We start from the raw sequence: 14,196 nt of genomic DNA, 5'->3' as shown, positions 1-14,196 counted from the left end.
GCGCGAGACCGAGAATGATCACGAGACATCACGATCCCGGACGTAAGAGTCGGGAATCAGGAGAGTACGTGGCCCGTTCGGGCCGATCTGCTTTATTACGCGCTGCGGTGTGGAATCGCTGCCCGCAAAACCAGCGGTCATTATGAACACGCACTAGCTGGGTCACCCCGGGAAAGAGCTACGGGGATTGCAAAGCTTAGTCGCCTACGGCGTATGGACCTTCTGGGAGCTGCCAGCCTGTGGCGTAGTGCAATGCCAACGGTCCGACAGCCAGTGATCTCTGTGCCATGAGAGAGCCATGGCGCAGAGCTACCGGTGCTCCGGTTCGGGCCTCCTAGGAGATCTTCTCAGGGCTGAGGCCCCGAGGCGACTCTAGTCTTATCGCGGCAATCGGTTCTACTTATACTATCGCTTGCGGGAGTGGGGGTACTGGCCTGGTGGGAGCCTGCGATGCGCGACGCCGATCCGCGGCTGTCGTCGCACATTTAATTATACAAAACCGTGATTATACTATATTGACAGAGTTACGCAAAATAAAGTTTAATTTAAAAGATTACATGAATGAGTATAAAATTGATGCATTGAATTGTCTTATATAATAATATTACAATACTAACGATAATTTAAATAAAAAAAAAAAAGAACAAGGACACGTGCAACACATTGCGATTTGCCATGACTGATCAATTACCAAAAAACGAAAGGGTGGCCAAATCCACTGCAAAGCATGACCTATAGAAATCTCATGCCAACATATGCATATTTATCATATTTTCGTTTCGTTTTTCCTGGTATTATTGAAAAGTTCACCTAATAAATATCCATTTGTTCCATTTAATTAATAGCTTATTTTTAAGGAATATATTAAGTCTAGTTAAAAGAAATAAAATTTTATTGAAATTCTAATAGTATACGAACCAGTAGTGGAAGTGTGTGCATGTGAGGGGAGGAGGTAAAGAGTAACTCCCTATTAAAAAAGTTTTAATTTTTTCTTTTAATAAATATTGAAACGTTTACAAAAATTTCATATAACGTTGTCGGAAATAATTAGACACGATATTAATAAGGTAAAAAGTAAACTTTTTTTAACCCCCCCTCCAGTGACATTAAAAATGTCTACTTCTTACATTACGGTGATTCTACTAAAAGTCCGTGTTCATTTTTTTTTCTGACCCTCATTCGTTGCACCTTTGCACCTTACGAGTATTTTCTTTTTCTCTTTTTAAGAAATGTCCATTCGTTGACAGAAGAATTGTTTTGCAGAACATAATTTTCCGACAGCAGAGACTTGTAATTGTTACACTCACACAAAAAGAAGAACACGAGGATTTCGTCCTCGCTATCCAGGGATAAATAGCGTGTAGGCTTTGTTCGAACAATGAGGCATGGTTTTAAATCTTCTCTCTCGCTGACACAGGAAACACAATGTTCCTTTTTTAGCGTATACGCGCCGAAGCGTATTCCAGAGATGCCTCAGAATCGTATCGTCTCGAGAATTGTCTATAATCCTGGCTAATTGGTAATTCGCTAGCCATTGTGGCCCATTTCACACGAGTGCTCATATCAGCCGCGATATTTATATCTGCAAACGAGTGCAAATTGCACCGCTTGCTCAAAACTTTTATTAATTCTGTTTTAATGTTTCAATATGTTACAAATTAATGTTGCTGAGCAACAGATTTAGAGAAAATAATTATGATCATTACAGGCTTGATTTAATGTTTGAAGAAGTAATTATGAAATTTTTAATTACTGATGTTGTATTGTTTTAAATCATTATTAAAGTATTGTATATTAAATGGCAGTTTTTGAATGACATAGATTAACACTTCTTCTAAAGAATATGTGCGCTATTTCGCTATATTAACATTTACAATATTCTATAACCTTTGTTACATTCTGTTGCCAATATGCTTCATAAAATAATAAATAAATGATACATTCTAGTATTAATGAAATTATAAAGAGCATAGGATTGCAAATTTGCAATATTCAATGAAAGTCTCTAATAGACAAACATTTAATTATTGTTATTGTTTTAGTAGGTGTAGGAATGTGAAAGTGTATGTTTTTGAAATTTAAAATTGAGAAAATTATACAACAAAGGAATAATTTTTAAATGTATATTTAGTGAAATTTTCAGTGTCTCATATAGTCAAAATTCTTACGATTTTTAAAATCTGGGGTAAATGAATCTTTACTTGAAAAAATGTTACTTAATTGATCGAGAATAAAAATGAATGTATTAAAATCATTTATAAGCGCCAGCACTTTAGGCAAATTTTAAACTTTGCGTTGATATACACAATACAAGTGTTATTTTATAGTACCAGCACTAGATCAAGGGAGATTACTGTCCCGAGTTCCACATTGCAGATTTTCTATAAGTTTTCCATTTACTATATCAAAAAATATGAAATGCAAATTTTTTTTACTGTTGTTCTTTTTCTTTGCGATTAAATATTATTTAATTTTATTCAGAATATTCCGTACCGAGGAACACTTTTTTTTTACGTTTCGATCAGCGACAACGATTCGAAGTCATACAAGAAGTAGTAGAAATTCAGCTATCGTAAATTCAAAATATTGTTTCAAAATTAATTTGGCGAAACAACGCGTCGCGACGGACTGCTAGCCATCAGGGCTGTTCTGAGATTTACAACCCCGGAAGGACACGTGAAATCCGTCGGCAATCATTCGCGACGTAGGTAGTGACGAACATCACTCGGTCCGTCACCAGAGAATAAATTTTAATTTTTGAATCAAGTTTATCAACTAAAGTGTACTTAAAGGTTTAATAAACCCGGGGCCCCAAAAATCTCAACTCGGTCTTTTATAGCATCGAAGTACCGTTATATCATCCAATTGTGTTAAATGTTTATGTTTTTAAATTGGCCATTTAATATGCAACTTGTTCTGATAATTGTATTACATGAAATATTGTTCTAAAGCATTGTGATGTAATAATAATATGTTATATGCAATATTTTAAAATATATGCATTTTTAAAACATTTGTATTATACTTATGTTTGTTTGATGTTAATTAAAATTTTAATTATATCGTCCTTTGCGTTATCTAAATTCACCAAAACATTTGTAGCAATAGAATTATGATCTACTATTGTGTTTCAGTGGTGGATTAGAATGTGATCAAATTTTTTAGATTATAGTTTTTGCATGCAATACTTTCTTTTAAAAAAATAATATTAAAAATATAATAGTTATTGCAGATAAAATTGTGAATATATTTATCAACTCCTTAACTACTATAGTCTTATTAAAAATAATATTTATTGATTAAAACGTGTTCTAAATCGTCCATTTTCTGCAAATATTCAAAATTATACACTTTGGTTAATCGTCGTTATTTGTTTATGTCGATCATACGATTCGTTTGGTGATTCAAATTTCCTGATCGAAAGTCGTCAAATTAATGCTGCATTATGCATTAATTAACTGTAATTTCTCTAAATCTATTGAATTACTAATAGCCTGCGCTGCGGAATATCCTGGTTTAAATGCGTTCCGCTCAGTTCCATTAAGCAGTAATCAGCCACTTTGTATCAAGAATTTGAATAAAATATTTCATACTTACAATTAGTAATGTGCAGTAATTTTCATCAGAATTTAAACTTCTCACTGATATGGCATAAGTATTACTTCACTTGCATGAAATAGTGTCAGAATTTCTAAATTCAGAATAGGCTATTTGATCTACAACGACCTAATAGCATTAATAGTTAATTTTTTGCTACAACCTAATATAGTAGCCTCCCGTTTTATTGCCACGTGAGCGATTTGACTTTCTCACAGAATTTCAAGCATGATAGTGCTACTTTTTCACCACCATAGCCTACGAAAATGATACAATTTTACCTCGCATTTACCTTCCAACTGAAAGTTTAGAAGCTTGCAAAATTTTCTCTAATTTTACCAGTAATAATTAATTAGAAATTCATAAAATTTACTGATCAATGTATACTAATTAGAAATTCATAAAATTTACTGATCAATGCATACTTAACGCACTGATTGTCATAGGGGCCACCAGTCCCCAGTTTAGCAAAAATAAAAAATAAAAATTATACATAGATAACGTTACTATTATACTAAATAATAAAAAGTAACAAATGAAATTGTTGTACTGGAAAATTGTAATATATTTTATTACATTTGGTTTTCGTTAGAATGATCTCTGTATTAATTAATACTAACAGTTTACCTATATTATGAATTTTATTAAACAAATAAAAATTAATTAAAAGTAATAAATTTTCAATAAATATTTCATTACGTGAATGACAACACTTTTGTATTTAATATTAAAATAAAATAAATTTTATAACTAAATAATTTAATATAAAAAAAGAATGGAAATGCATAAAATTTAATAAAATGCATTTGAAGAATATGCATGTACGCACTTCGAAATATATTTTCTATAAAATGTTTTAGCAATTTTAATGTTACAAACGAAATTTCAATGTTTTCCTTTAAAACAACTTTAAATTTTGTATAATACAAAATGTACAATCTTTGTTGACCCTTCTTTCTTTTTTCACTGAAATATATTTCAAACCTTGCATACAATTATGATGCCATTGTTATGGGTTAAAGTGACCCTGTATCCGGAAGTTAAGTAGAATCAGAAACTCGCAAATAAACGAACTGATATCTTTAGAGTTGATCATAAATTAATTAGAGCACGCCATTCACTTACACAGTAGCTGTATAGAGTATATAGCAGAGTGTTGCACCTGCACCACTAATGGTAAACTGAAGTGCAGTGAAAAGAAACAAGGGCTAAGTGAGGACATGGAAATTGATGTCAGTGAAACTACATTTGAACTTGGTTTCATATGGAATCTCAATGATACGACATGTCTGCATATTAATACTGTCTATAAAGTCCAGACTGAAAATATTCGTACACCTATATTTTTGTAGAAACTTGGAAATTAGGCCTGGAAAGAAAATTTATTTCTGCTTTAGAGGATTTTTAATATGTATGATGTTTTTACAATATTTTGTATAATTTGCGTAATTTATAGTTTTCGTTTTTATTTTATACAATTTGGTAATGGTTACTAAATATTCGAATGTCTTCATACTGATAAATTTATTACAAACAGTGGATATGTTTTCAAGTTATTACAACACGCATTGTAATTACAATTATTTAGAACATCTTGGTGAAAATTTTGAAAATATTGAATTTAAAACGCTGCCCACCGATGGCTCTACGTCATTTAACTCTTTGAAACCTCCTGGTACATATGTGTATCGACACTGATCTCTCCAACACTAATATTTTTTTTCTTAAGATTAATGGTACAAATACGTACCACAACACTTTCTTCATTCCCAATTTATTTTTATAATATTAAGGAATTTTAGAATTTAAAAATAATAAAATAAAATTTTTTAAAATTAACAAATTAAAAAAATTAAAAAAGTTAAAAATAACAAAAGGTTTTAGATAATTCTAATTTTATAGTTTTCTAATTTCCGAGTTTCCTAGCTTTTCAATCTTTTAACTTTTTAATTTTCAAGTTCCAGAATTTTAAAAAAACTTACAATTAGTCAGACTTCTAATTATACTTGTGTGGATTATAAAAATTTACAGATGAATCGATAAAACATCAGTATTAAAAATTCATCTTAAAAACGTTAATTATCATGAAACAAATACTTATCGTTGCATATCACATATTTCTTAAATATATCATGATATTTCAATATATGTTCATATGTTACGTGTGCATATTTGACATATTCCCTTTGCATATTTAACATATTCCCTTTGCACGGATTGACATGTATTAAGTGTACAAACTAGTTTACACATTTCTCTTCAACAAAATTTCAAATATCAATCTACAAGTTAACTCCAATTTATAAAACGCGTATACACGTTATGAAACAGAACATGTAAAAGCTTCATTTCAAAAACAGAAATACATGACGAAAATTAAAATGAACTTGTACAACAAAATAACTTTCACTAGCTATACAGTTCCATAAAAAACAGAGGACAGAAACTGTCCAACTCCCACGTTATGTAGCGATGATTCCTTTACTGTTACTGATAAAAGAATTTTTTTTATTGATTGACAAGTGGAAATTGAATACCTTTTAATATTTTTATTTTAACGTTAAATAATATCAATGAAAATTTATTTCAAATGGCTTTAGTAATTCAAGTGATTTAGTAATTTAAAGTCAGTTTTAACCAAATTTTAACTAAAAAGTTTCTTTGTAACTTTCATTTTCTAAATTTTGCATTATTCTTTTTAAATACTATTAATTTAATTTATTAGATACACAGATTAATTCATTGCTTTTAGTATTACACCTTCTTAATTACTATTTTAAAGTTGAATATTTTCTTTCCCTTCTGTATATCTGTAAAGTGGCGTGAGAATATGATAAGGGAGGTGTAAGGGGAGCCACTTTCCAGTGGGCCCCGTTATAAGCCTTCCGCTTACTACATATGTCAAAAAATGTTGAAGGGAATGTTTGTTTTTACTATAGTCCTTTTTCTTCACGATTAAATCTGATTTCATTTTATTTCGAATTTTCGACAATTTTTTAATCAAGTTTATGAATTAAGAGGGCTCTTTTAAGGTTTAATAGCCCTGAGCTCCAAAAATCTTAACCCTTTGATTGCTAAGCGCTCTAAACTTAAACGTTGTGTGTACAAAATAATAATTAAGTCAATAACATCTATTATTGTTTTTTATTTCATTCCATTTCTCAATTTATTTTTCAGCTTTTTTCCATTATTTTATTACATCATTATAATTGCGACGACAGCTGCGCATCGGCGTCGCGCGTCGCGGACCCCCACCACGGCGGCATCCCCACTCCCGCGAGCGAGACTATAAGTAGGACCGATCGCCGCGATGATCGATGAGTTGCTTTGGGGCCTCGGCCCCGAGTAGTCCTCCTAGGAGGTTCGGACCGGAGCTCGCGGCTCGGCTCGACGCCATGGTTTGACCTGGCGAAGAGATCGCCGGTCGTCGGAACGTGGCATTTCACTACGTCACGTTCTGGCAGCTCCCAGTAGGTCCAGCAGCCGCAGGCGCCTAGTTTCGCCATCTTCGAGGTTTGTCCCGGGATGACCAAACTAGTGAGCATTCGTAACATCTGCAGGTTTGTCTGCGAGGCACCGCACGGCACCGCACCCGGCCTTTAGTAACCGATTCCTTTCAATCCCGAGGTTTGTCCCAGGGTCGGCCAGGATTGGTCGTCGCCTCGTTCACTGCTCGGTTCCACCTCGGCGTACGAGGAGGCAGCCGCGTAAGGTAATAAACGAACACAGGCCCGAACGAGTCAGATACCTTCCTGATCTCCCGACTCTTCCGTCCGGTACCTCGACAACCGCTACCTTTCTCGTCACTTTCGCTAGACTCTCGTTTGCTCGCGTTCGCGCTCCGCTCCGCGCTCTCACAGCCGTGCTCACGCGTATAAGTACCCGCGCTCATTAGTTTGTAAGGCGGTAGTAAAGTATAAGAACCGCGCTAGTTCGTAAGACCGGTTAGTTTGTAAGTTCCGCGAACCTTCTGTAACGGACCGGGTTCCGACCGTAGTATATAAGTCCTGTAAACTTAGGCGAAGTGCGACATGGCTCCATCACCAGCTCACCGTTAGACATATTTTGTTGCAGCGACCCCGGCAGGAGACACCACCATCCTAGACAATAGCCCGAGGGGCTGCGGCAGGTGGCCGCACCATATATATATAAACCTGCCTCGTTATTTCACAAACCTGACCACTTTGCGGACCCTGGCACGGGGAAACCGACCACACTGCGCAACACCGTGCGCACCGACCAGACCGCCCCGTTACATAATCTGATAACATATCACGTGTAAATAGTAATATACGTTGATAACTTTTATTTGATGAAGATATAGAAGAAATAAATTACGGATGTAGATATGCGGCACCGACAGCTTTCACCTGACGCATATGTGCGTCCATAGCAATCAAAGGGTTAATTCAGGCATGCGAAGAAATCAATGTGTTACATTGTACGTGGCTCTCCAATTAATTTTTCGTTCAAAGAAACAATGTTTAAATAATAATCAGTATAATCAGTGTAAAAGTAACAATTAATAATCACACTTTGGTTATAAACAATTGATTGAAAAGTTCAGATTATCATAAATGTGATTGAAAGACTGAAACACCTGTAACTCAAAAATAAGGTCAGATGGATTGCATATTCACATGAAATGTGTTTTTAATTATTTATGTATGCTGAATTTACTACTTATGTCCAATGTGAATGGATAATATTTTTTTGTTTATATTGTTTATTTATAATGGTCGCATGAACAGCAAAATCATTAGCGACCACGATATATAACATTATTATATACCAGTTCCTGCTATTAATTTATATGAAAAATGAACACAGTAAATCAGTAATATAACGAGATTTCTCTGTGCCATTATACATATGTATGCGCAGCATTTTGTGCAAACGCACTGTTGCGAAGAAAATAATTGGGTAGCCAAAAATAAATTGCCATTTAGAGCGAACTTGAGACCCGACAGTATTGAAAATTTTGTGCACACTTATCTGAAGCTTTTTGAACCTCTTGTACGAAAGAATCCTTTTCAAATTAGTCTAGTTACCTCTTTTCTGAAACTCATAAAAGATTTGCAATAATTTTATGTTGTCGAATCACGTCAGACACTTCAGATTCCAAAATCAATCATTTGGCACGATAAACTGAATAATTATCATGATTTATGATACATCTTAATTTTGTATTAGCGTTCGCAGTGTTTGTTCATTTCGTAATATCGATATTTAATGTTATTTGAACCGAATCATAATTCCGTGAAATAACCAACTCGTGTTTGGAATACGTAATACGTTTCAATTTTAAAGTTTCTAATGAGTCTTAAGTTTCTAATGTGTACACAGAATTAATACAGCTGGGAATTTGTCTGGATTTCATAATGGTAGTTATTAGTATACATAGGGTGTCCTAATTTCGTTGTAACAACGGCAAATCTGTTATTTCTGAGTAGTATAGGTAAATGAGTAGGCCTTCGCAAGGAAGTAGTTCAAGTAGATCATAAATGAAACAACGTCCGAAATTATCGCATGGCTCAATTAAATGTGAAAAATTTTCAGTTTTAATTACGAAAATTAAATCTAATATTAGAATGGTACGTTTAATTAGAATTTGAAATATCTATTCTTCAAACAGTGTATCATAATTAGAACTTCTTAATTAGAGAACACAGTATATTTTCAGTTAAATGCAAATGAATTAATTTTCAGTGGATAAAAATAATTACATTTTTTAGGAGGTTCATCAATTTCGCTTAATTATATTTATTTCAGTTTAATATTTTTGTGCGTTATCTTAAACTTATATTTTGGTATACTTGTATTTACTATTCAGAACACAAATTCATTAAAATTTTTCGATAAAATATATTTGACTTACTATTATTTATACAATATTTTTCAAACAACGCCGAGAGAGGCCGAATTTAAATTTTACACTGCTTCTCTAAAAATTATTCTTCCAATATGTGAAATTCTTTCGTTTAAATATTATAATACCCTTATATATGTTTTGTAAGTTTTGGTCTCGATTGACCCAGTCTCCGCTGTTCAAGGGTTAATAGATGAACCATTTTCCTTCGAAGCATTAAAAGCATTACTTCTAAAATTGGAGACAGTTCGAAGATAAAAAATTAAATTGATCGAAGGATTTTCTTTTCTAACCTGGCTACCTGTATACATACATATACATACATACGTATTCAAGGTTTCGAAGTCGTATCATTTCTAGAAGTGGCTCTAAAGCTGGATCCTCGATTCTAAGGGCCACTGCGGCCAATTTCATCGTCGCTCGCTATTCTTGTGAATCGTGGAATTTGCGAGAGCACTTCTGCGACAATTTCAACGCTTTGCAGTAAGATAACGAACTATCAAATATTTGAAATTCGTGTTCAGCTTTCTCAATGCTATTCTTTCTTTCAACATTTTCAAAAGATTTTTATACTACAATTGTTTTCTTGTATACTTTGTTTGAAATTACATTACTTAGAGTATCATTTTTTTTTTTTAATTAGTTTGTTATAATATGTTTTCTGTGAAATAATTTTCCAAAATCTAAAACAATAAAAATAAAACTCAGCTTATGAAATTTTGAATTTGTTTCGTTTTATGAAATCTAAATATGTTATGGTGATTTACAAGAAACAAAATAACTAAATATCTTCTATCAAAAGTTCATATTCCAACAAAAAATCACAAACATGGTAGTAATCAGTTTTTTTTTTAGTTGGAAGATTTTTAAAGATTTCTAAGTCACTTTTGATTCCTTTCTTGGGAATATTCTACGTAAAAAAATATTGAGGTACAATGTCGAAAGCAGTGCCGGATCAAGGGGAGGCCTAGGGAAGACTACAGCCCTGGATCTCGTTCTAAGGCTTTCATTTACTATGTAAAAAAATATTGGATGAAATTTTGCTTTTACTGTTGTCTTACTTCTTTATAATTAAATGTTATATTATTTAGAATAAATTTTAATTTTTGAACCAAGTTTGTCAACCAAGAGGGCCTTAAAAGACTTGAAAGTCCTGTCCCCTAGAAATCTTAATCTGATCCTACATAAGTCACATGTACTTACACTACTATTATTTTACTGATATTGTAGTGTCTGTATTCTACCATCTTTCTTTTACTATCAGTGTTTTAATCTACATATGCAACTCGGTGCATAGCTACTTAAATATTCTTCACCACTATTTCAGTTTATGCTGCTATTATTCTCCAATCTGGCAATCTTTATATTACATCGACCTGCAGTTCTATGTTAACAAAAATTGTATAGTTCAACAAATGTGTAATTTTATAGCGTTATAATAATTCTATGCTACCATAACTGTACAGTTTTATGGTTTTACCTCAGTTTAGCGATTTTACAATTCTGCAATCTGATAGTTCTGCGGTTCAAGAATTTATAGTTTTGTAAATCTACAGTATTATGGTTTTACATTTTTCAGATTGCACGATTCTTCCAAGTTTCAGTTTTACGGTTTTCTCATTAGAAAACAATCTAACAAATCGACATTTTGAAACATCTAAAATTTCGTTATTCTATAATACCACAAGTTTGTACACTACTTTATTAAAATACTTGAAAGTGGTTAAATTGATTAAAACTATTAGATTTTAATTATTACTATTTTTAATTGAAATGTCTATTTTGTTTATTAATTTTTTAACATATGTACTCTTTATCTAAGTTTTTCTATCCTGCTTTGAAATAATTTTAAAGTTGTGTGGCATTAGTTGGCAAACGATTTGTTTCTACTAAAAATAATTTAAAAAAAACGAGAACAGAAGAAAATTCTTTTTCTATAAACTACTTAAAATATGGAATAAACTTTTTCTTATAAATGGTTGGTTTTCTTTATATAAGTTGGGGGATGCAACCCTTTAAGATGAAAGGAATGCCTATAACATCGCCCTTTTATGACAAATAATTTTCCGTTGACTTCATTAAAAGATTTCTATTCATTCTCGGTATATGTAAAAAAAAAAGGTTTTTCGGGCCTTAAATGAACCTTAAATGAACGAATTAGCACGTATAAAGAAATACATATCACAGAATAAAGAAAATAGGTGAGGAACACCTCGGATACTTTTCTTATTAGTGCACGTACACTTGACGACTTTTCAAACTCAATTTATTCGAAAACAAAAGTTCAAACAAAAAAAATGTATTCCTTTTTTGGCTCATTTATTTTTGTAGAATCACCCCCTGCCCAATTGTACTACTTGACTTGAGACACCCTGTATGTAATGCAGAGTCGCGACGAAATCATGCTTTCCCAGGAAAAATGGTGATGTGCCTGGTTCTCATCTTTCCTCGTAGACATTCCTGGGAGAAATAACAATGCGGGGGGAGGAGACCTCATACATAGGAGGGTAGCTTTATCACTCACGCGGAAAAAATTTGAACTGATATTTATTTATCATTCATACTTTTAATATCAGTATCGTGGAAACCAAGATTTTGCAAGTCCTTGCTTCCCCTCCATCGCTATTTTTCCCAGGAAAGCCTGATTTGATCACGGGTGTATGTACACTTCTTTATATAAAATTTAAACGATTGCAAAAAGAAATATTCTCTGACAAAGGAAAAACTCTACCCCTTACAAGTTAACACAGATATTCAGTGAACCAAAAAGAATTAAAAGGCAAGTCAACAAATCCATATTTTTGTTTGAATCTACGTTGAAAGGTACCATGAAGACTCGTTTTGAATTGTAAAGCAATTGTCAGGTGAAACGATTCCTTTGAGCAAGAAAAACTTGAATATTCATCCACAGATTTATTTGCCCTGACGCGACGTATCTTTGAACAGTTCTGGTTGTTTGTGCTTGTCGAATCGAATTGCTTTCGATTTGCATCCATTAGTGATACGTCGAATGTACCTAACATTGAACTAGTTCTCAGATCTTTAGGATTATTTGAAAGTAACATCTCTCTTCCGTCTGTTGAGCCGTTTGAATCTTGGATTTCCTTCGGATAGATCTCACAGTTGAAACTTCGGACAATCTCGTTTCGAACGCCATGCGATCGTTTGTATCCCCATAATCCGGGTACAGTCAAGGGGCAGTTACCGATATACAGGGTCTACCATTTATCTCGGAACCCGTGCGCGCGCGAACTCGTGAATGTGGCAACAGCGCTAAAATTCGATAGATGCGCCCTCTGCAAACCATTGCTGAAAGTATAATGTCATGTAGAGAGCTCTGGGGAGCGATGTAAAAATCCCTAGAGTTAAGTTGGTAATCGACCGAACTCTGGTCCGAGATTCGATTCGGGATACGAGTATGCACGACGAGCAGTGGAACTTCGACTCGGCTCGGCTCGGCTCGGCTCGGCAAAACTCGGATGCGATCGACAGAGAAACAAACATACTGTGCACCGATGAGATGTTGCGGACGCTAAGGAATGCGGGTACGATTGGTCAGAGGTTTCTAGTCACGCCTAATGCACACGCATTCTAGACTGTCGCGCGTTATTGGTCGAAACGCTCACACATACTAAGCACACCGCAAAGTCAAATGGCATGACGACGTTGGGACTAGGCGGGGTAGACCGAGGAGTCACTCCTTAGCCTCCGCAACATCTCATCGCTGTAAGTACTGTGTGTTGCAGCTAAGTTGCCGTCCAATCAAATTCGTTGACCTGCCTCCAGTCACACGTATTATGTTTATTGGCTGAGGCCCTTACATCCACAAATCTATCGCGTGACGAACGTCGCCAAGGACAGACATTGAAACAGAATGAGATGAAGCGATAGCGAGCGGCGAGTTGAATGTATCGGCGTAGAGGTAGATTCGGGGTTTACATTATTAAGAAAACAGGAGAGTTTATACACTTTCCATAATGTAATTTCCATAAATTTTGCATAATAACAACTATTGTCAAGAACGAGTATTATAAAAAATCTATTGATATCCCGAAAAAATGGCATGTTTATATAGTTAAATGTATCTTCCGCAAATATGGAAATTTTACGCCTATGCAATCTGGTCGCCCACTTCTCAAGTTACGGGCTCCTGGAAGGGATTAGGTGGAGCGAACGCACAGTCCCCTTGCCCCTCTGTCGGTTCAGTTTGTTGGTGCTCGGCAACTTAGCTGCAACGCACAGTACAATACTTGTATCCCGAATCGAATCTCGGACCAGAGTATCGGCGATCATGCCAAACGTTGTGCTGTTGCCACATTCATGAGTTCACGCGCGCACGAGTTTTGAAATAAATGGTAGACCCTGTATATATATGTTAATACATACAGTTGACCTCAAAAGTGGAGTTCAGTTTTAGTATTACTATTAACCTATTATTTGTTAGAGATGGAAAATATATTATGTTGAAAATAATACCTTCCAAAATTCAAAAATTTTGAGATCATGAATTTCAAAAGTTTTGAGATTCCAAAATTCTAAAGTTCCATAGTTCAAAAATTTCGAAATTCCAGTTTTCAAATTTTCAAATTCCAAAGGTCAAAAATTTACAAATTTCAGTTTCAAAATTAAAAATTTCAAAAATTCCAATATTCCAAATCTCAAAATTCCATATTCCAAAGTTTCAGAATTCCAAAATTCTAACATTCTAAAAATTTTTAATCCTGAAAATC

At 34.0% G+C, this 14,196-nt stretch overlaps 1 protein-coding gene across 1 annotated transcript in view; it reads left to right on the top strand.

Moving 5' to 3' along the window:
• Positions 1 to 7,122: 7,122 nt before the first annotated feature.
• Positions 7,123 to 14,196, top strand: part of LOC114878195 — a 164,477-nt gene continuing 157,403 nt past the window's right edge. Inside the window, exons 1-2 of the mRNA XM_029191711.2 lie at positions 7,123 to 7,144; positions 7,236 to 7,309. Of these exons, the coding sequence (XP_029047544.2) occupies positions 7,123 to 7,144; positions 7,236 to 7,309 (96 nt within the window). The remainder of the gene's footprint in view (positions 7,145 to 7,235; positions 7,310 to 14,196) is intronic.

The sequence above is a fragment of the Osmia bicornis genome, chromosome 6 (assembly GCF_907164935.1).
Source record: "Osmia bicornis bicornis chromosome 6, iOsmBic2.1, whole genome shotgun sequence".
Lineage (NCBI taxonomy): Eukaryota > Metazoa > Arthropoda > Insecta > Hymenoptera > Megachilidae > Osmia > Osmia bicornis.
This window is presented reverse-complemented; position numbering and strand designations above follow the sequence as displayed.